General features: G+C 34.4%; 1 protein-coding gene across 7 annotated transcripts in view; it reads right to left on the minus strand.

Annotated features, from left to right (window-relative positions):
• The window catches only part of RBPJ (recombination signal binding protein for immunoglobulin kappa J region), a 92898-nt gene that overhangs the window by 39660 nt on the left and 28624 nt on the right, over window positions 1-24614 (minus strand). For 4 of the 7 annotated variants that reach the window (XM_039848770.1, XM_039848769.1, XM_039848771.1 and 1 more), the window contains exon 2: window positions 19858-20038. The exons of the other annotated variants lie outside the window; for them this stretch is intronic. In XM_039848770.1, coding sequence (XP_039704704.1) covers window positions 19858-19874 — 17 coding nt within the window. In that variant the 5' untranslated portion in view covers window positions 19875-20038. The remainder of the gene's footprint in view (window positions 1-19857; window positions 20039-24614) is intronic. 7 annotated transcript variants of the gene reach the window in all.

A 24614-nucleotide genomic window follows, 5' to 3' on the forward strand; every position in this document is an offset into this window, starting at 1 on the left:
TTCACTAGCTTTCCTTTTCTAAAATAACAATGATCTTTTATTCAAAATAAGAGCTGGGGAAATATTAATTATTGTAGTTAAATCTATTTTCATATACCTGGAAGTATGAAAAATTTTTAAAAAGTTGTCATTAATCATTAAACATAGTAATTCCTACCTGTAAACATTATTGAAATTCCCACTTATCCTCTAACCATTAAAATTTTCAAATAAGTTAAAAACTTGTATACACATTACACTTATATTCACACTTCCTTTTTGCTCACCATGGAGATGTAATATTGTTTTCTCCCATAACAGATACATTTCCATCTACACTTACCAATCTGTTAAGGAAGTATATGACCACAAACATATTGAAAACAAACATGATAAAACTTATCAAAACTTCACCATCTTAACACCTTTTTTCTCTCCACATTAGAAAATCAAGTCAAAAATCAAAAGGGGGGGAAACAAGAAAAAACTTTTTTGAATATACAACAATTTAGCAATTGTACTCCTACAAAACAGAAATCTGATATTATCTAGAATATTGTCTAGTAACATTAGAACTTCGATTTTAAAAACAGCTCCCTGGAAAAGGCAGCTCAAGTTATGCAGGAAACTCTTCTGCCCTTGCATTGTGGAACTAAAAGTAATTTCTGTATTTTACAAGTTTCCCGCTTAATGCAGAAATGAGATTAAAATAAGATTAAAATAAATTAAGGTAATAAACTGGTGCAGTATTTGCAGGAAAAAAGTAGAAAAGAAAGCATAAACAATCTACACTCATAATTAAACCAAATTTTACACCAAATCTACTATAAACAGAACATAAATTTTATACAGTTTGAAAGTACTGGGATTTTTGAACCATGATTTAAGAAAGTGAAACAAAACAGCACTTAATTGGGGAAAATTTAGAAAACTGGTTCATAATCTCAAGGATGTATACATGATCATTCCACGAGTAGAAGGAAACAAATAGGTGATTTACATTATTACTATACTCTGTGAAAACATTTAACATGAAAAGCAAAACAATGGTATTAGGAAGCTGTTTAGTAATTTGCTCACAAAAAAAATACAAGAGGCCAATTAGAAAAGAATTGTCTCCAGATTCATTCAATCACCTAGTAGGGACCAAGTATAGGTACTTGGCATTCATCAGTGAACAAGAGACACAAAACCATGCCCTAATGGAACTTATATGCTATTAAGAAAAGTGGGACATTGACATATGTTCAAGATGTTCATCTACATGATTTATAAAAGTAAACAACCTAAATAATCTACCTACAGAATATGACTGAAGAAGTTAATATCTGATTGATTGAAAAAATATTTTTAAAGTAAATATGTAATTTATCTTTACTTTAAAAAGCTTATTCATTCTCTATCCATGGCATAAAACAGCCCATTAAGCTGCACAACTTTGAGCAAGGCATGTTGACTTTTCTCCTACTTCAATTACTACTTTTAAACCTGCTCTAACCTTAAGAACCAGGTGTAATGGTCCTTGGCTACTGTAACAAAGATGATCAAGGCATGATGTGTTCTCCTAGACTCTCATATTTATGTAATGTGTTTCTAATAGAACAAATATCCTATGGGGTAGATTTCAAAGACAAGCCATGCTTACAACTGGCCCTATCAGGCAGAGCAACATGTTCCCTTTCTTATTACAGATACTGTGTAGAACATTTGAAAAGCACTGTTGCCTTAATTTTTAAAGTCCCTTTCTTCTTTTTTTTATATTTAGCACTGATATATTTATTAACATTTTTTATTTTATCCTTTTTTTCTAGTATTTGAAGGAAAACAGGTAATAGTTAAATAAGTGTGAACATGAACTCACGTATTCCTTATCTTTATTCATGTATATTACCCTTTATAAATGATTAGCCAATCATTTTCTTATTTATTTTTTAAATTTAAGAAATGATTTTCCCCGTCCCTCGTGCTGTCTACCTCCCCCCTCCCCAGGTAATCATTAGTCTATTGTCCATGTCCATGAGTCTGTTTGTCCTGTTCATTTGTTATAAAATCCCTTTATTCTACCTTTTCTTTTTCATTTAAAAAAACTTTATAACAGTCTACAAGCAGTTTGTGTAAAGAAGCAGGAAGAGTGGAAAGCTATAAACGCAGGGTGTCTAAGACTACCATCTCCAGCTATTCTTAGCATCTAGTTTTTTAGGTATCTCCAATATTATTACCAGATTAAAAGTGCCTTTCCAAAAATCCATACCTGGGAAAAGATTTTCCCATGTTAAGTCAGCAATAAACCTCATTTCCAGATAGCACAGCTCAGATGTGATAACGCTAACATCCATTAATATCACATATAAAGATCTTGTGTGAAAATTATGCATCTTAAAATCTGTGGCCTCAACAAGAAGAGGCAGACGATGGGCAAACTACTCCAATTTCACGTATCAAGAGACTAAACTGGAATAAACTGACATCAAATGCCTCCCAATATGATGTGAATACAGTCAGTAATATTGTAATAACTAGGTATGGTGTCTCCAATGGGTCCTAGAGTTATCGAGGCAATCACTTTGCAAGTTATATAAATGTGTAATCGCTATGCTGTACACCTTAAACTAATATAATATTGTATGTCAATCAACTATAACTGAAAAACAAGAAAATTATTTAAAAAAACAAATGCCTCCTAATATGATGCATTAAAAAGAGCACAACACCACTTCTGTGATATTATACTGCCAAAAACAGCAGAGCCTGAATCTAAACATGAGGAAACATAAACCTAAACTGTGGAATAGTCAACAAAATAAATTATACTTTTAAAAGCAATCAAAGTTATGAAAGACAAACGAAAAACCAAGGAACTGGCCCAGATTAAAAGAAACTGAAGACACATGATAACTGACTACAACATACTATCCAGAATTTACTTCTGCTATAAAAAACACTATTTAGACAACTGACAAAATCTGAATAAACCCAGATGATTAGAGAACAGAATTATATCAATTTTAATTTTCTGATTTTGATAACTATACAGGGGTTATGTAAGAGAATGTCCTTATTTTTAGAAACACTAGCTTTAGTATTTAGGGCACAATGTCTACTTCTTACCTTCAAACGGTCCAATTAAAATAAGGGGTGGCGTGGAGGGGGGATGGGGTAGAGTGTGTGTGTGTGTGTGTGTGTGTGTGCGTATGAGGGGATGTTAACACTTGTGGTATCTGGCATGAACGCTTCTTTGTATTATTCTTGCAATTTTTCTGCAAAGTGACTTATATCAGAATAAAAAGGTTTAATTGATCTCAGAAGCTGCTGTAAGGCAGAGCCTGGTTAGTACTTGAATGGGAGACCACCTAGGAAGACCAGGTGCTGTAGGCATTAAAAAAAAGAAAAGTTGCCCTAAGAAAGGCACTAATCTGATTAAGTTGCTGGCCACAGAAACTGGTGATGGTGACAAACCTATCAAAAAACATTAATGAGAGGTGACACGTAGAGACTCTATGGCTAGCTTTTATGTTCTTAAAAATATTTAAGAATTACTTGCTGTACATTTAAAGTCCGATAATACCCAGTGTTGGTTTACAGTGGAGAAACCAGGAACTCTCAAGTACTACTGAGAATTTAAATTTGTACAATCTTTTTGGAAAGCATTTTGACAATATTTATTATAATTCAAGATACACATTCCTTAGAATCCCTAACCACTGTAATTCTAGAAATTTATTATATAGGTAGACAATTTGTGACTGTGCAAAACTATGCATACAAAGATATTCAATAAAGCATTATCTGTATTAACAATTAAAAATTCATGTGTGCAGCACCTCCCAAAAAAGCTAGCCAATTAATAGCATTAATTTTAAATGAGGAAATAAGATGTACATTTTCACCCCCTTCTCCAAAGTGCATATAAAAAACACATGCATACACCCTACACACAATTATCAGTGATAATGGCAGGCAACAGAAAAAATTCTATTTTGTTCTAAAATGCATTATATGGCAGATGTTTTATTCTTTACTAATTAAGTTTGGCTTAGGTAAATAGCAAAATGAAACTGCACTCCCTAGACATCAACTGAAGGCCACGCACACACAAATCTAGAATACAGGTAAGCTTAAAATAAAAATGGAAAAGACATATTAAGATTTTACCCTTAAAACTGACTTGAAATTGTTACTGCTAAGGTTCGAAACTATTAAAAATTGCAATATCAACAAATATGTACAAATGGTTACCAAAAGGCATGAAAAAGAATGTCCACAGCATCATCAGGCTTCATAACTCAAAACTAGAAACAACCCAAATGACCATTGTCAAAGGATTAGATAAATTACCAAATAATCATACAAAAGAGGGCTATTCAGCAATAACAGTGAAAAAACTACTGCTACATTTGTAATGACGATCATTACTAGCAAAAGCCAATGCAAAAAGGTACAGAACTGTATGAGTCTATGTATGTGAAATGCAAAAACAGGCAAAACTAATCTATAGTGTTTAACAGAATATGGGTTACCTTTGATAAGGAGGTACAGAGACTAGGATGGACTAACAAGAACAGTTTCTGGGGAGCTGGTAATATTTTTTTTCTTCATTTGTATAATGATCACAACTGTCTGTTCACTTTGTGAAAACATCACTTTACTGTACATTTATGATTTCTGTGCTCTGCTTTTCTTTAGGTATATTATTTTAATTTAGAAATATATTTATATTTATTTATATATAAGTTTTTGGAATGAATGGCAGGTTTTGAAAAAAAGCTCTTTCCTGGACTTTATTCCTACTATCTTCGAATTCTACTTTAACACCAAAATTTTAGAAGGCAGTGATTTCCAGTCCTTGCCTGCACCATTCTAGGATATATGTATTTCACATTTTAAAAAATTAAATATTAAGTCAATGAGGCTGTAAGTCCTGACAAAACTGGTTCTCTTTACTCTCCATCCAATCCAAATTGCAGATCAGCTATTCCAATAATCTTCTCTCCTACTTAATAGGCAAAAAATTAGGATCGCTATGGTCCTCTGTGACAAATCATCTATTAAAAAAAAATCACTAATTATGAAGTGTCATGGTAAAATACTGAGTATGTACTAGGATTAGAATGTTATTGTTAATTTTAAAAGTGGCTTTCCTTTGTCTATCTCAACTAAAACTGAGATGAATAAGGAGAAAATGGTATAATTGTTTTCCTAGACTCTCGTTGCTTTTTCTTTCATTAACCATCTAAACGCACATTTAAGTGCCTATTGTGTGTCAGACACTGTACTAGACACTTGGAACACATAGCAGCAAATAAGAAACATGGTCCCTATCCGTACTGAACACACTGTAGTGGCACTACTGGAGGGCTGGCATCAGGCTACATACTGTGCATGCATATCAACTTCATATATATATCAATCTTATAAGGTAGATACTATTATCCTCATTATACAGATCAGAAAATCAGCTTAGAAACTATCTTGCTCAAGCTCACATTAAGCTCACATAATGGTGAATTTAGTTCAAAATATAACTGGAGTATAATGTTCATGGTTCCCCATATACTCTGCATTGAGATAGAATTTAATTGCAGTCCACTTCTGGATACTAACATGTGAAGAGGGTACCTAGGGTATAAATTTTTATGACAGAATTGTAAAGTGCCCTAATTGATCCTAAAACTTTCTATGATGTTCCATAGATTTGGTTTGCTTCAGTGAGGGGTCAACAAAAAACCTGAAAGGAAACCTTTTGTTACCTTCCCAATATTTCAGCTACTGACTAAATTTTATGAGTAAAGGGTAAATTTTTCTTTGATTACTAGAAAGTGAGAAAAATGTTTTCTAAAGCTATAAATACATAAAATTCAGGAAATCTAAAGACATCTGCTGCTTTGGGAGCCACACCTTTGCTACTGCATACAAATAAATATAGACACATGTGTGGGCACATATGTGTATGTCATAAATTTGACAATTACTCTTGCATTTTTCCCTGCACAAGGGGAATATGCTACAATTGCAGTGGGAACTATGAAAGTCTAATGACTTCAGTGTTTACACTATCAATCATTTTCTACAAAGTACATTTTTTTCTGAGTTGAAAAGGACCAAGAAACTACACAGACATCTTCAGTTTAACAAAGAGGTTTTGCATTCTTTTTTTCTGTTGGTAGAAATTACAGACATAGTACCAGCTAACTACCATCAAACCATGTTTGGCCAATCTCCTTGACAGCCAAACCTCTAACACATAGCTTGGTACTCCTCCAGTATTTGAATTTGGCAGTGCATTTGCCTTTTATTTTCCCTTTAAATAATGCAGACCAAAACATTTATGGATGGGAGTAATGCACGAAGGCAAGGCTACGATTCAGGTTGGTAAAGAGTTAAGCTATTTTAAAGAAGCCTGTCCCTAAAGGAAAAAAAATTAAAAATGACAATTACCATTTTAAAACATGTAAAATAGGACACTGAGTTAAAAGGGAAAATATTCAATAAACAAAAATAATGATCAAAATTCATATGTTTGGAATAGAGAAGAGCTTTCCAAAATATTTCTAATAATACCATTTCTGCTTGTGTTAATACTCAAAACAATAAATTTCTTTTGAATTGTAATTTAGCTTTGTTATTACATATTATAATAATCAAACCTACATTTGTGGTAAAGCCAAAAACCACTCTGAAGAAGTGGTCTGAACCACAATTCAAAGCTTAAAGAATGGCTTTCTGCCAAAGTATCTGAGCCATTAACCTGCCACGCTGCCTTCATGCACTGATAGGACCCAGAAAGCAGGCCCAGCAGGCTAGTAGGCACAGGGGCTCTGAAAGAAGAATACACACACCAGGCACAGGGGTTGATGATACAAAATCTGACAGCAAACTGCTTTGCTTTGGGTGGTGCTACAGACAGCATAATACTTCAACTAACATCTGAGGAGGCTCTGCTCAGTACAGGCAAAGGAAAAGTTCTGAATTCAGAATCACCATGAAGTGATTAAAGCATAGATAATGACTAACATGGTGGTGAAACACTAGTACAGGAAAAAAGGCCTTGGGAGCTTGAGGGTAGCAAACAAAATAAAGGTAAAAAGCCTCTAGTAGGTACAGACTTAACTTTCAGTTTGGGTCATTCACACAATGTATTTGATATTTTCCTGTGCTATGAATTTACAATATGCAAACTGCAAAGCTGTTGTGTTACATAGTTAATTTACTAGCTAACTGTCTGGTAGTCAACTGCCCTACATCAAATGTTTAACTAGAAAATAGAATACTTATTCTTTAAAGATGAGCTTAGTTGTAGCAACTTATTTCTTAATGTTCCCTTTTCAACAACTTCTATACATACATATTCCTTTAAGACATGTGGTCTCTCTTCTCTACAGTATCTTGGACTTCCCTCATTCTTGCTTTCCATCACAAGCAATTCATTGACAGATGCCAACTGTATTCCCAAATTATCTCCTATATTTCCATTCCCTGATTCCATAAAGTTAGATGAAGCTCTCATTGCTACTTATAGCCAGTTTCCTAAACTGGCCTCATATACAGGCATACCTTGTTTTATTTTGTGCTACTTTACGGGGCTCCACAAATGTGGCACTTTTTACAAATTGAAAACAAGACCCTCCAGCAGCAAGAAGATTACAACTCACTTTACTGCGGTGGTCGGGAACCAAACCTGCTCTATCTCCCAGGTATGCCTGTAGCAAATGACAAGGAGAGAATTCTGAGATGTCCTAAATTAAATTACAACAGGCCAGAGGGTGGAAGGAAGAGAAAATGGGGTTAATCGGTTACCAATTGCAGTGCAAAACCAACAAAAGACTGTTCACATTCCTTAGTGTATGTTGGAACTGTTAAAGGTGGCTACTTTCTGAGGTTATCTAAAAAAAGACAACAGCCAAGAGCCATGGAACCCCAGAACCCTAGGAGCCTCCACTTCTTGTTTACATATGAGCTTTGCAGACTCCAATGCCCCATCCCCTTGCCCCACTTCACCTTCTCCCATCCTCTGTGTGCACGGTTAATGTAAATTCTTTCAGACCCACTTATATCTTTCTCTCCCCTACTTGATGTATAAAAAGCCTTGAAAAACTTCAGATGAGGGACATGTTTTTCCACCTAGCCATGCTGCTAACAGAGTTAAGACCCACATGCTCAGGCGGACTTTTCTTCCCCCCCCCCCAGCTGGCAATGGCCTAATAAACTCTTTCTTTTAATAAAAAGCCTTTCATCTGTGGAAGTTAAAATTTCCGTTTAACACCAAATAGGCAGATTGCAAAAACAGACTATATCTCCTTATATATGCTCCCATTAATTCTCATTATCTCTAAGAGGTAGGCATCATTTACAACTTAGAAGGGAAAACTGAAGCTCAGAATATCGTAAGGAAGAACTTTCCCCTACTGACCATACTAAGGTTGAAGATAACAAGACCCACATATAAATATACAAGAAAGCCATACTCTGGTCCTTAAGCCACTCTGCCTTCCAAAATAATGACTTTTTTTCTAATTCACTTATAAATCAATGACAATATACCTTTCGCACTAAAACAAACCACCTATCACATGAAAAAATATTTAATGTTTCAGAAAAATCACTTCTTAACCTGTAAACTATTTCTTGGCAAACCAAAACTGTTTAATCCCAAGGAGAAAATGCTGCAGTTATCTAACTAGAGAATATGAAAAATGCCACAAGGTTAAATAAACAGGAAAATCTGAATCTGTTAACAGTTATAGGAAATAATCAAATTCAGCTTTAAAAACTATAAGAATCCCAGAAACGAAGAATATGCCACTGTTTCCGCAATAAACTAGAGATGCACAGTGGAGTTTTTGGATATAATTTGTATGCTGAGCAATCTTTTTTTTAATGACAGAAGTGTACATTAGAGAAATATGGCCAAGGCTCTAAGCTTGTATTATTCACATTAAAGTTGCCTTGGGTGAGTCCAATACTAACATCAAGTTTTCAAACGCAACTCTGTACACAGTATGGACTCACTAAATGAGTGAATCATAATACCATCTATTTAAAAACAAAAAAGTAACAAAAAATCATGGAATTATAGTTCTTAAACTATATTATTTAGATCAACTATTGTGAATTAAACAATGATCATGAGCAAGGTGATCTAAAATGCATAGTAAGTTATTTTCTACAATACAGAAAAAAATTATATATAGCTCCCTAGATGAGTTGATACGAACTTTACAAATTTTACAATGAGGAGAAAAAGGAACTATTTTACCAAGTCCAAAGAGCTAAAATGATGATTAATTTCTTCATCTTAATGAAAGAATCTACTTCCCCCCATGGAGAATGTCCTTCAAAGATACAATGCTATAGGTTACTGCTGTTACTTGCTCAACAGTATTAGTGTTCTTTAATAAGGCATGTTAACACTTCAAAAAGGTGACACTCCAGTATCTGACAAATTCTATGAGAAGTGGTATCAAAATCTAAGTGGGGTTACAAACAATACACCTGAAAAGAGGTTCTTAGAAGTTTACGTTCCTTCATGTAGTTTTGTTGAGTCTAATATGAAAAAAAATTGAGATGTTCTAAATTAACTTACAGTGGCTGGAGAGTAAAAGAGACAGAATTGTACAAAAGACTCACATTCCTGTTTTGCCTGCTGAAATTTCAGATTAACTTCCAGGTAACTATTTCTGCAAATCCTCCACTTGTTTACACATTCACTTTCTGAACTGCTACTCCCACATTTCTTAGGAGAGGTTATTTCTTTATATGGACTTTGCTGGGCCCCTACATTTTTTCCTACCCCTTTGCCTACAGCGCATGCAAATTCAGACTACCTTCTTTCTTCCCCCTTCTCCCTCCTTGATATATAAAAAGGCTTATAAAACTCTGGGACTGCTAATATGCTGTCTTTTCTACCTAGCCATGCTGCTGACAGTTTAGATCCGTCTCTTGGCTACTAGCATTTTCGGCTCAATAAAACCTTACTTACAAAAAGACTTTCTGCCACGGAAGTTAAAATTTTTTAGTTTAAAATTTTGGCAACCAAATGAGCAGCCAAGCTTTGAAGCAGCAGAAAAGGGCACTGCTCTCTCAGTCTGACGTGTGATATCCACAGAACCCCAAAAGACTCATAAGACCCCAGATGCTCCTCTTTTTTTCTGCCCCTAGGAAGCCCTAGATTGTGGGAACACACATCTTGTGGTAGGAGCACATGGTTTTACTGGGGGAGGTATTCTTTCATGACAGCATTCCACCATCGCCTCAGTGTCCGTACTTGGGTAGGTACCACGTTTGCACAACAAATGTAAGGAGAACTCCTAGTTCTTAATTTGACTCATGAGTTTGAGGCGACACCCTCAATGGTCTTTGTAGTTCATCTTTGACATAATTGAGAGGTCACAGTGGCATCTTGTGGCTATATCATGTAATTATTGCTTTTTGTTTGTTTCTTGGGGGTTTTTTTTTTTTTTTTTTGGTCCCAACTGACCAAGGCTATTAGCTTAACATTGTAAAATGAGAATGGGCTTTTCCACTACAGAGATAAGAGTAGTCACCAACCCACTGTGATGGGACACTCATGAAGCAGCATTCTACCAACAGGAAAACAACTCCCTAGCCTGGATCCAATGAATACAATTTAAATTATGGAAAGTCAAAACTCCAAAACTTCTGCCACTACTCCAACACACCTGCTGTGCTTAAATAAAAAGATAAATGGGATTAATTCGTGAACTGAAAAAACTCTAAATAGGTTAACCTTACTAAAAATGACAAATTAGAATTGAGAATCTTTTTTTCCCTTCTAAATTTGGATTAGCAGGAAAAAATATTTGTGAAGCAAGACTCTTGTGCTTAATGTATGAATACGTTTTGAGAAAATTAAGTTGTTAGTTTTAAGCTGGTTATTCCTGAATGAAAGGAGACACTCTAAACTAGACAAAAGTTATAGAAAGTTTATTAAAATAAATCTTTTAAAAAAGGAAATTTTATATATGGTTAAGCTGAGTAAGATTAGAATGCACTTAAATAAGTGAATTTAAATGTCCGAAGTAAGCTGATACAAAAAGAGAGTTCGGTTCTTTTTCACTCTATTAAAAAAGAGAGTATTTCCTCTATTTATTTTGTTCCAGATAAAATATTATTAAAAAGATTTCTAGCTAGAAAGCAAAGATTCTGTTTTATTAAAATAGTTTTACATTTTATAACTGAAGGTTTTACCAACAATAGTTAACCTGTATTTTTGTTTGATATCTTTTGTCACTCTAGGTAAATGAATAATTTAATATTTCATAATACATGATCTTTCAGTCAAGTATGTTTGACAAAACTCCCAGGGTTCAAGTTTTAAAAGGAGACTTTAACCTGGAAATGGCTCTGGGCTATTCCACTGGGCCTCCAGAATGCCATTTGTTCTCTCCTTATAAAAGAGAAAATTTAAACCAATTAGGCCTATTTGATACACTAAAATTATAGAGGAAGCTTTGTCAAATAAATAATAATTATGTTGTATTTTATACACAGATAATATTTTCATTTGTAATTCTAAACTGTTATCTCAAAATGCCAGAAAAAAGCAAATTTCTTTGTCAACTGCATTATAATCAGATCTACAACCATGTCGTTTTAATGTTTTTGTTGTTGTTGTTGTTGTCATTTACAGTCATTGTTTTACTCTGATGCTTTTGCAAATGTTTTCTCTTCAGAAAGATCCATGGAGAAGATTGACTTATTCTAAAATACAGGTTTCTGAGAATAAATTTTCAAACCGTATCTTTAAACTAGATGAAGATTTACAGGACTCTAAAGACTGACTGGAATCATGAAATACTGGCAAATGGCCAAGATAAACAAGAATTAATTATGGGACTGAATGACTGAGGATAATTACTTTTATGCCTTTTTTTGAAATACTGCTGATTTTTAAAAACTTTTGTTATTTATGACTTAGAGCAATTTGGTAAATTATACCTTTGTGAGCAGTACTGACATATATATTTTTTTCTCCCTACCTGATCCCTCAAGAATTTGTAAACTCTTAATAAGTATTACTTTCATAGAAATATGGTTATTTACAAAAATTCAGTAAGAATCTATTCTCTTTACAAAAGGAAGCAATTAGAAACTGGTTTTATTACTAACCAAGGCTATGACTGGAATGTCATGTTTGAGCAGGTTTAGAAGAGCCTATGTGATCAACTGCTATTCTTATTGTGTTTATATAAATAATCAGGCCAAATTTATTGAAACTAGACTTATGCAATAAATAAACAAGTCTTAATTTGGCAATATTTGATTAAATGATGGTGATTTCAGAGAGAAAAATTGTGTTTCAACAGAAACTATAATCATACTTATGGATATTAGATTCTAGTTAATTGTCTTTAAAGTTTTATTTTTCAACTATAAACTGGACTGCATTCTGAATTCTTCTAGTTTTCTTAAATATTGGGCTACAAATCTCCAAATTAATGTTTCATTTTTCTACCATCCTTTGACTTGTGATCACTAAGAACACTAAAACATTTTTTTCTGAGCCTTACAATTAAATTACAGCTAGACGACTTGATACAGACTTCAGAGAAATCTCCACAACAGCTCAAGCTTAAACAACCTCAGTGAGGTGCTGCTACATAAGCCACACAGGGAGTTTACCTGGTCACCTGATGACATCACTGCATTCCAGGAGAATCTATCAGACTGTCACTCACTGCCTGCCTTTCTTTACTTCAGCAACAGAAGCTTTGAGCCTTATAGCTGGACATCTCGACTGATAATCTTACAGACTCAGAAACTACATTTATAATTTACTTTAATCATTAAAACTTTTTTTTTGTTTCAATAGAAAATATCTCTGATTTAGAAGCCTCATTGCTTACAGTAACCTTTTAGTTGGTTGCCAACAGGGATAATTCATTACTTAGAACGCTATTACAAGTTGGTTCAATACTATGCCTTTCTGATCAGTATAATTTTAAAATGCTGTATCTGTTGCTTCTCTCAATTATGTAGATCCATAAATCATGTCCCATCTAACATTATGCTTGCTTGACAGACTGAACTAGCCACCTACACCTTTTCCAGAAGTTACTCTTCAAAGAAATCGAAATCCTCATCACTGGTTAACTGATAACACTCTCACCCTCTTGTTGCCCATAAATGGACTCAGACATCTCATCACCTAACATAATCCTTGGATTTTCCTCCTCCATAAGACATGACCCACCACCCAAGAATAAGCCTTCCTAGCAATGTGGGACAATGGCCTGAACATAAAAGGGACACTTAAGTATAATGAAAATCATGCAGACATTCTATAGTGATGCTTTCTTCAAAAGATCTGGATGAAAAGAGGGAAATGATAAGAAAAAAATTATTGAGATGTTCTAAATTAGATTACAGTGGTGAAAGAGACAGAACTTAACAAAAGACTTTTTGCATTCCTGTTTTGCTTGTTGGAATTTCGGATTAATTTCCCGGTGGCTATTTTCCCCATTCCCCAGATCTTCCACTTGTTTACGCTTGGGCTTTCTGGACTGCTAAGCTAACCCCAGCCACTCTAGAGGAGTGGCCATTTCTTTGTCTGAACTGCATTCTGCTAGCCATGCCTCACCTTTTCCCACCTTTTTGCCTATAGTTCCTGTAAATTCTTTCAGGTTATCTCTCTTTTCTCTCTTTCCCCCTTCCCCTGGGTAGTTTAGACTCCATGTACCAAAACCAGTCTTTTGGCTAGCATTTTTAGCTCAATAAAACCCAAGATTTTTAACTTTAAAATAGGAAAATTTGCACATACTATGCTGCACATTCCAGCATTTTCAACTAGGGAATTTTTTTTTATTATAATAACAATAATCAAATGCTAATATAAGACCCCTTATGTGTACGCTAATGATGCAGTTAACTTCTAAACTTTTAAAATGGTAGCAGCTCCTAGGTATGAAGGAAAGTTTAAGATTGAAATTAAATTCTCAATGCTAAGTATAAATTTTAACTTTGGAATGAAAATCAAAGTCATTTCAATTGATTTTTTTTTCCTGGTTATCTAGCAATGCCTTGGTTTGATTCTATTCCTCAAGAATTAACCCTAGTGGTCTGGCCATTATACCAACAAGCTGTTTACTCTGGAAGAGGAATACTACTTGTCCTGGGTCAGCCTTCTTTGACTTCGTAGGACCACACTTGATGCTATTTTCATAGCATCCTCACTTGGCCTGACTGGTTCTCAGACTCAAAAGCACTGTTCATATACTATTCTAAACAGGAAGAATGTAGAGCAAATGTTCTTGTTTGTTCAGGTTGTATGTAAATATGGAGAGAGGACTGAGGGGTGGTAAGGGGGAAAAGGAGAAAAGAACATTAGAGTATAAGAGCAATAAAAAAGTATAGAAGAGAAAAAACGATTGTTTGAGGAAGTGTAGAAGAAGAGAGATTAAAGTAGAAGAAAAATAAAGGAGCACAATGGAGTGTCTAGAGACCATAAAAGGGTAACTGTCCACTTCCTAACAAACCAGATGTGGTCAATCCCAAATATGGAAATGTTTCAGTTCAAATATAGAGCTTGTTCTTATGTGGGATATGAGCACAGATCACAATCATTCTTGTCCTATAAAAAATCTTATACTTGGATATTGGTTATCTACCATTGTAAGAAAAAAATCTGTCGAATTCATATATTACCAAATTTTGTTGCCCAAAAGTCCAGAGCTTTCTAACAACAACAACAACAAAAAACCACTCCAACTCTTCCATAGTTATTCTAGAGCTTCAGTCTACACATCTGGAAAATAGGAATATTAATTCTAACAAACTGGAGAGCTGTGTGAAGATTGAGTTAATACAGGTAAAAAAACACTTGGAGAAGCATTTTCTAAATACAATGTTCATTAAATGTTAGCTATTATGAACTCAGATTTTCTCGGCCTTTATTTAGACTTACAAACCCCAACTCATGAAAGGGCTCAGTAATGACAAAACTGTAAAAATTAAGATCGAGATCATTTCAAAATAAGATTACTTCCTTAAATATCAGCTCATTCTCTCCATACATAAATTAAGAGGTAGGTAAGGAAGATATAGCCTGATCTACCGAGATAGAACAGACAGATGTCTCAAAAACCCAGTATCGAAAGTTTATTCATTTGACAAATATTTATTTTCTGAGTATCAGCTATGACTAGTCGCTGTTCCAGGGGTAGGTATACAGAAGTCAACAAAATTTGCATAACTGAGGGGAAAGGACTGGGGGCAGGGGGGAGTTGGAAATTTGCCTCTCTCCATAACAGGCAGGACCGTGGAGTCTACCTGCTCCAAGTCATCCTTGTTTTTATACAGACTTATGTTACTTGCTTCTGCCCCGAGCTAGACTTGCTCATAGGTTGGTTTTCCCACAGGAATTTCAACAATAAAAGATAATTTAAATAAAGATAAATTTCATGCACACTTGATTAATCTAACTGCTTTGCTGCTAGCATCAGTATTTCTAGTACATTTTTAAACACCTTCATTTACCCATTGATGTGAAACATAAAAGTAGCACATTTTCGGTCTATGTGTTGACATGATAGTTAAAAAGAATACCTGAGGACTTGTGGAAATCAACTAAGCTGCCGTTACTTTATTTGTACTTCCCTCTTCATCAGCTAACAATGTCTCACAGAGCTCACTCATAGAAATGTGTAAGAATCTGGCTGCATCATTGATAAGGGATCCAAAAGGAAAGCTGTATTCATTTAAGCAACAAGTTTGGCATTCTGAAGAAAGAATGCATGCACATTTTCCTGCTCATTTACGTACTCTCCTAATTCCCTGAAGGTACAACAGTACAAAATAAACTGACTTCACTGTATTTTTCAAAAAGAAGAGAGACCTTGATTTTCATGACAATTACTGACACAGTATATTCCACTTTCCAGGTAGGTTCATACTTGAGACAGGGTTTTTAAAGTACTCTTTTAATAGATACCCCAGATACCACAGACCTGCAAAACAGTATTGTTTTAAATATAAATTAGCGTGAGAAAGTGCCTAATGCTAACAATTTATAGATTTTTAAAATTTCGTTATCTTTAGAATCTAAAACATCTTTTTCAAATAGTGTAAAGCAGATAATCTTCTTTCTTGAATGGTGCTTTTGAGTTGTTTTTAATAACCAAAAGTATACTGGAAACATATCTAATTATTAACTTAAATTATGCTAGCATCTTTCTTCTAACCCTAGATGTGTGGTTGGGGTCTGCCTCTGGCCACTGATCTCAATTCTGGGCCAATAAACTAGAATGTGTTTAAGTTTCCTTCTAAATCACACCTTGGGAGAAAAAAAAAATCTACCAAAGAACACAAGTTGCTCTCTTGCATGATGATAATCAAGAAAAGAGGTAGTTTTGAAGAAACAAATAAGTGCAACACAGGAAACCTTGCACTCTCAACAGGATAAATAGCATTAGGTAGAAAATGATGAAGTTGGGAGGAAATATGACTGAAATAATGATGAAAAGCCAAGTGATGCTACTGATACGAATAGAAGAATTGGACAGTCTAAAAGTAGATGAAGTCGAGTGAGGACAGTGGGGGTGGGGGGTGTAGGGTAACAAACAGAAAAAAGGAATTCAATTTTCCCACTCTCTGAATCCACAGGCTCTTATTCTCTGCCTCCACCACCAGCAACATATGCCTGTACACAATGGTCCAAAGACAAGCAACCATTATCAGGGCAGTTAATCTACTGGTTAAGGAGTTATTACTTTATCTTCTGTAATTTCAAAATATGATATCTACTTAGCATAATATCCTCTAGGTCCATCTCTAAAGAACAAAATAAATGAACAAACAAATCAGAATCAGACTCATAGACAGAGAACATTTTGATGATTGCCACCGGGGTTGGAGGGTGGGAGCTGGGTATAAAAGGTGAAGGGATTAAGAAGTACAAATTGGTAGTTACAAAACAGTCGCAAGGATGTAAAGTACAGCATGGAGAATACAGTCAATAACACTGTAATAACTACATATAGTGTCAGGTGGGTACTTGACTAATCAGGGGATCACTTTGTAAATTATGTAAATGTCTAATCACCTGAAACTAATATAAAAAATGCCCAATGTCAACTCTAACTGAAAAATAAAATAATGTGATTTCTATGTTTAGTATATCATACACAGTTCAGAGCAGGAACTATGTATATTTGATTCAATTTCAAGAACTTGTAGAGAAAGATGAATTGTGCTTATTATCTTTGGCCTATTTTGGCAAAGTTATTCCATTTTCAACTCACAAGTGTAGAAAACTAATGTACAAATTCCATTGTTATGAAACAATTTACCAGAAATCTTCATTCTCTTACTGTTTTCTAGAGAAGAAGAAATTATATTTTAGACACAATCTTAAAACATACATATCGCTCTACTTGATAAAACAGCTTTGGTTAATGTCACTCAAAAGCTGCTGCTATTATGTCTTAGTCTACTCCACTCCTTAGAAAATCTCCTGTAATAAGCTTCATTTCAAATGAAAAGGACAGTAGGGGGATCCCTAAAAGGTCACTTCTCAGCTAGGCAAAAGAATATAAAACTACCACTTCTGAGGAACATCTGTGACTATAGAAGGCATATACTTAGGGGAACTAAGATGATCCACTCAACATATACATAAATGTGGACATATTTTATTTCAGCATTTTTAAAAATTGAAACAAGTTTTTTTTTAATACTGTTTTCTACATTTGGTATGCTCTGATATTATTTTCTATTCTAATACATGTCTTGCTGCTGATTGTAACTCACTAAATCGATTTCTTGATCCATTTGACTTAGGATAAGAGGATCACAAATAAACTACAAGTCTATAGTGAGCATCTTCTTTCACTGATGAGAAAAAGCTCAAAGAATTGAAAACATCAGTCAAATAGTGATTGTTTATTTAATTCTAGAAAGATCACAAGAGAAAGTGTAAGACTCAGGATAAGAAAAAAAGGTAGTAGTACTGTACTCCCCCCCAGAGGTTCCTATTCTGGCATTTAACAATCACCACCACTTTTACTCTAACACTAGCTTCCTACACACTCAACCCTAAATGGATTTTTTTTTATTATTATTATTTGTTTCACACACACAAATTGATTGTACTCATGTTATATTTTTAATATATAAATTTATATATATTTTCCAGATCTTTCTTACAACCTGTCAAAATAACAGCCTAAGTATTAGATCTGAAACACAGATCTTGGCCCAAGTCTAAGCTAACAACTAAGTTATAAACTCTTCCAAAGAAGAACAGGAGTTCCCAACTCTAGCTTTAAGAATCCTCTATGGCAGCAGTCCCCAACCTTTTGGCACCAGAGACCAATGCTCCTATGAGAATCTAATGCCTGATGACCTGAGGTGGAGCTGAGGCAGTGATACTAGCGCCACTCAAACACTGCTGCTATTATGTCCTAGTCTACTCCACTCCTTAGAAAATCTCCTGTAATAAGCTTCAGTTATTACAGATGAAGAAAATACAGATGAAGCTTCTCTTCGCCAGCAGCTCACCTCCTGATGTGCGGTTTGCTTCCTAACAAGCCATGGACTGGTATTAGTCGGTGGCCTGGAGATGCAGGACCCCTGCTCTATGGAGTTAAAACTGAACAAGCAGATACCCAAGTGCTGTCTCAAAGAGATTTTTGAAGCTGAATTAGCAAATATTATACAGAAATATATTTTGTAAACAATGTATAAAATATCATACATTATGTCAGAAAAGACCTTTGTGGACAGTAGGTACTATTATTGTATGTCATCAGACATAAAACACCTAGTTCAAATGAATGAATACTTTTGTTAATAAATGGCTGACTTTACTGTGTAACTTGATTATATCACTGTCATTATAGACTACAATCTAATATAAAGCAGTTTTACCTTAGGTTTAATAACTAAATTCCATTAAGAATTTAACTGCTGACATGACAAAAGGCTCTTAACATACGATAGCCTAACGGATAAAGATTACGGACTGCACTAGTGTGTTTCTATTAATTATCTATTCATGACTTAAACCATCCCAACACATTTTTTCTTCATTATCTAAAAGATAAATAATTCCGAATCCTGAATCTGATGAACCACTAATGAACTCAACACTCTCCCTGAGTTGATTCACTTATACCACCCTTAAGAAATCATCTAGTAGCAAGCACACAGTACAAAATTAGGCTTCCAAGGATTTAAATAATTAAGTAGTTTTGCCTACATCACTCAAATAAAATGTTATGAACATAAAAATCTAAAAGATTTTTGATGGTTAAGTAGGCAATGCAAAGTCCAGAATTACCACTACTAGCAACTACAACTTAACAGTAGGACTATACACCACAAACACAAGAATGATTAATTACATACATTAGATCACACTATTAATAAAGAATTATTCATTCTCCTCTCAGTAAAGATTTTTTGTAAAAGACAAAAACAAGCATAAACTATATATAGTCCGAGTCAGAATTATTTTGTTTGGGCACATTAATACCCCAAGTGAAGAATTTATCCAACTACTTCCTGTTCAGGCTACCACGAAATGACCGCACTTCAGAAAAACTAGTCTATAATATAAACCAGAAAGATAATTACAGATTAACACATGAATAATCCCTAAACTATTTGGTGAAAGAAATTATAGCTCGTTACCATTAAAATCTAGGGAAAATATCTACAGCAGTGTCTTCTCTAACCAGAAAATTCACCCATCAAGCTTGTGATATATGGTTTTTTCCTAACAAAAAATAATAGTCATAAATCCGTAACCACATCTACAATCTAAATATTAAAATATTTTAAGATATAAGAAAATTAAATACAGAATCATGAATGTTCATTCTATCCATTACTTTGGGGTCACTGGGAGATTCTAAAGCATACCTTTTAATCCACGCCATGGTACTTCAAGAACATGTTAAGGTAAGTCACAGCTTGGAACACTTCGATGCACCTCAAAACACCTCAGCCAGTATCTGTATCATTCTCCTTTCCTGTTGAGATCATAATGGTTCCGAAGAACTATAATGCTTCCATTTGAATGATAGTCTCATAATTTCAATGACTTAAAAACAAAAACAAAAAATAAGGACTTAAATGTTGGTATATTAAGCCACTAGTGCACTGTGTTAAATGCTGCCATGATTAAGAAAATCAAAGAAGATGCCACTACCATTATGTAACACTGTCATTTTTTTTTTTTTTAATGTAAACCCTCATATGCATGAAGAGTACATGCTTGGTGGTCAGAGTGACAGCCCTTGCTTTGCTAAGATATATTAGAACCCCACAAATCTCTGACCCAACTGATTCTTCAGTTTTCTTCTCAAGAAATGAAAACCTGTAAGATAGGTCTAAACGTCTGGTAGGTGCCAGGTCCACCTTTGATTGACCAACTATTCTATTCTCTGTTGAATGAGAGCTGGAAATCACCCATACATCTATATAAAAGGGAATTCGTTAATAGACAAAGCAGGGCTTCCTCCAAACAATGACCTTCCTGGTGTTAATATTATTGAATCCTTTCAATTTGATAACGTTATTAAATTGAAAAGCGCTCCTGTTTCTAAAGCTTACTTCTATGAAGAGCATACATATAAATGAACAGATAGATAGCAAACTACCAAGTTTTACTGCTGCTCTGTGATTGCCTTGGCAGGTTCTCTGTTCCTCTTTCTTTCTCATGCCACCCACCTTGCTTATATAAAAGCATCAAAAACATGTCATTAAAATAAGAAATCTATGTGTCACCTTTTAAATCTAAGAATCTCTCAACTTTTGCTTCAAGTTTGGCACTCTACAGTTACAAGAAATAAGACTTGAGCCACACAGAGAAAATAAAACTGATAAATTATCAATACACATATATATTCATGTCATAAAGCAATTAAAATTACTTTAGTATGACTGATCAGGAAATTTTTAATGAAAGAAAATTATAAAAAAGGACTTCCAAGGAAAGAGAGAAAGTTTAGAAAGGTTCTGTTACACTCTGGGTTTGTGGAACAGCTCGTATAAAGATTAATAGACAAGGACTGCAGGATGACAAAGTCCCAGCTAGAGCTAAAAAGTATGTAAAGAGAAAGTGAAACTATTTCTTGTTTGAAAGGGTAGATTCAGATGATGAAAACCTTTCAAGTTCACTGTCAGAAAATTACATATTTCTGAGATTTAGATCTATTGTAGGTTATGGAGAATGCAGGTTACAAATTGTAGGTCACTCTTCAGAGAGCTGATAATGGTGGCAGAATTGCATATAAGAAAGAACTCTACCAGATTAGGTGGGAAGAAACTAATGAAAAACGGAAACAAGGGCCATAGTCCAGTAAAATTATGACAGCCACAACCATCTTTTTTAAACTGATCATTTTACCACATTAGTGCAACCCCTTGACTGTTCCCACTAGAGCTTTAAACTACTTAATGGCTCTGTTTATGTATACAACTTCCTGGAAGGCCATCTACATTGTTTCCTATGACTCTGTGCCTCCAGATAAATGCATCCGCCACACAACTATCAGTTAATGTTTCTGAAGTACAGCTCCTCCCCTGCACACAAAGAATAATGTTAACCACTGGGAAATAAGGCAGGATGTAAATACGTTAGATAATAAAGAATAAAGGCCTAGGTCTGACACATTTACTCATTATCTCATTTAATTTTCAGAACCCCAGTTTATAGGAGAAAACTGAGGTTCTGTGGTCAAGTGACTGACCCAAGGAAACATGCAATAAAAGAACTAGGACTTAAATCTAGATCTTCTAGCTGTAATTTCAGCACTCTTCTACTACAATATCGCTGTACAGGACTGGTGGCGGGAGGGAGTGGTACTGAGACTAAACTAACATTTGTTGACAACATGCCAAGTACCATACTAAGCACTTGATATTTTATTTGATCCTGATGTATCACTCATAAGACTGACTAGCTGCCTCCTCTTCACAGGTAAGGAGACTGGGGCTCATTCGGAGAGATTTAAGTAACCTACTCAAAACATCACGCACCAGAGACTGAAAGTGGTGGGACAGATCGTCGTCAGTTTCACATTTCCAACTCTAAAACCCCACTCAGGTTGCTATGCCAACCTATCTTCCAGAAGCAATCAGAAAAAAAAGTCCAACACGAGTTTATTTTTCAACCTGGCTAATTTAGCAATAATCTAACTTTATAAACGCTTCTCACATAAAACTCAGTCAATGTATATAAACATATTTTTAGCCATGGTTTAGCAGGAGACTATATGAACATTTGCTAAAGCCACTAAGAAGGATCAGAATTCTACATATTATGCAAATCAGAAACTTCATTTGATTCCTAAAAATGAAATATATTTTTATAAGTAAGCACTTGCAGATCTTTCAGTTAACTTGAAAAGCATAGTACTGTATTTATCAATATAAATTTTAGTTGAGAAAAGAAAAATGAGCATGAAAAAGTATTTTCCTTAAGAGGATATCTGCCAAATTTCCCAAATTGGCCCTGTCCCATAGACTGCTACAAGTCTCAGCCTCATGGGAAGAGAAATCGTTCATTAGCTAAGGGAGGTGAGGCCATTTGGTCAAGTTATCAGTAATAAAAAGACAAAAAAGCAGATGGACAGCTCTCTACAATGCTTCAAATATGATTAAACTAAAAATAACCAAAAGCCCTGAAAAAATCCCCAAATTAAGGACAAGAAACTCCTAAGCAACTTATGAAAACCGTACACTTACATTGCATTCCAAAACTAACTGAAGAAGCTGATGAACAGAACTACTATGCCAATGTATGACAACTAATATTAGGTGAATCAACAAAACCATTTTTAAATTTCTGAAACAAAATATTGCAGAATTACATTTGAGGGTTCAAATCTGTCACAGTAAGAAACTTAAATGGTCATTTAAAAAATATTTTCATGACTAACTGCATAACTCTTCTGTATAACTCATTTTACTAGAGCATTATTGTTCAAAATAGACAATAAAAAAGTGATATGGAAAACTTCCAGCTTTTAAAATATACCTAGGCAAATTTGCTCCTAAAGAAATTAAGTTCTGACAAGGGAAAAGCACAAAATTAAGGAGGAGGAATGAAGAATGTAAGTTGCTGGGTTTGGCTGACCTGGACAGTTACATTCTCACAGGGTCTTTCCTGATCCAGCTTCTGGTCTCCTCCTACCCATACAGATACAAGGTATGTTCCAGCCATACTAGATTTTTGTACATTTCTCAGAATACACCACGGTGTTTCAGATCTCTGGACCTTTGTACATGCTGTTTCGCCTCATCCTCTCACACCCCCGAATTGCAGGAGCAGTGGTAGGGAAAACAGATAATATTTAAAAGGATAATATAATAAAATATAATATAAAAAGGATAGAGGAGAAAAAATTAAATAGGTGAGACTAAGAGTAAAAACCAAAAATCCATAATATATTTCCAGTATCTACAATGTATTACATACTACATACTGAGCCAAGTTGTTTTTACATAAATTCTCAGAGGCTTATTAAATATACTTAATTTTTACAAAGAAAAATACTGAAATTGACGAAGCAGTCTTTAAATTAGATACTATAATTTAGGGGATGAGTTCTACAGACACAAATTTTAAACAAGTTTTGTCAACTAACTACTTGGAAAGTCTTGTTATATAATGACAGAAAATTAACTGTTGCTATATCAAAAGTATGAAAATCATATACTCTAGGAATTTCAATACTAAACTAGTTTTTGCCAATACTAATATATTTTTCAAATCTAAAGCTGAACCTGGTTTTGAGTAATTTTCAAAGAATTTTTCTAAGAATCATTAACTACTTTGATTCCCATCTTAATAATAAAACTGCAATTTCTCTGCAATTAAACACTGGGGCAAGGGAACGTCAAGCAGCTATAGCTGAGACTGAACTCAGTCAAGATCAGTGAGGCTGAGCACCTGAAAGACACTTGTGATCTAGCAATTCTGAAAGATGAAATATTTAACTAATTTTACTTTACAACTGGGAAAGCTCTTTTCTTAAAATGTATATTGTAACACTGATAAAAACTTCTATCAAAGTGCCTGATGAGACCACTACTCAAAGTTGCAAAAACCTAGGGTTCAACTGGAATATGCCTGCATTTTTTTTTGCTGGAATTCTAGACAGCAGAGTATGGACAGGTATAATTTAAACATAAATACACACATGCATGCATACATACACATACACAGCTATCCTCTTCCAAATGGATTAGTGTACCTGCTGTGAGGCCAAAGATAGGAGGGTGGGGATAGCGGAGAAGGAGATGGAAGAACAGTAGTTCAAAAATGCTGAGAAAAGGATGTTAGGGAAGGAAAAGTAGAAATCAAGTAAATCAGCTCATCAACACTATTATGTATTTACTGAAAACAAACAAATCAACAGAAGCTTCTTTCCTTTCTAGGATTTGAGAGGAAACCAAGTAAGAAATGCTAAAGATATAGAGCCTGAATCAAATTTTCCTCTACTTTCATAAAAATGTTTATAGGTAAATTGAGTTTCTCCCTATCATTTTCGTTCTCCTTCAGCTTAGTTGTTTAGGTCTCTTTTTGTTTAAAATAAAATTTAAACCTGGGTGGCTTAAAAGATTGTGGTCCTAAGTGATAAACAACGTTCTGTTCAAGTTCTGAACTTGGA

The sequence above is a fragment of the Pteropus medius genome, unplaced genomic scaffold, assembly GCF_902729225.1.
Source record: "Pteropus medius unplaced genomic scaffold, Ma_sr-lr_union100, whole genome shotgun sequence".
In the NCBI taxonomy this organism is placed as follows: domain Eukaryota; kingdom Metazoa; phylum Chordata; class Mammalia; order Chiroptera; family Pteropodidae; genus Pteropus; species Pteropus medius.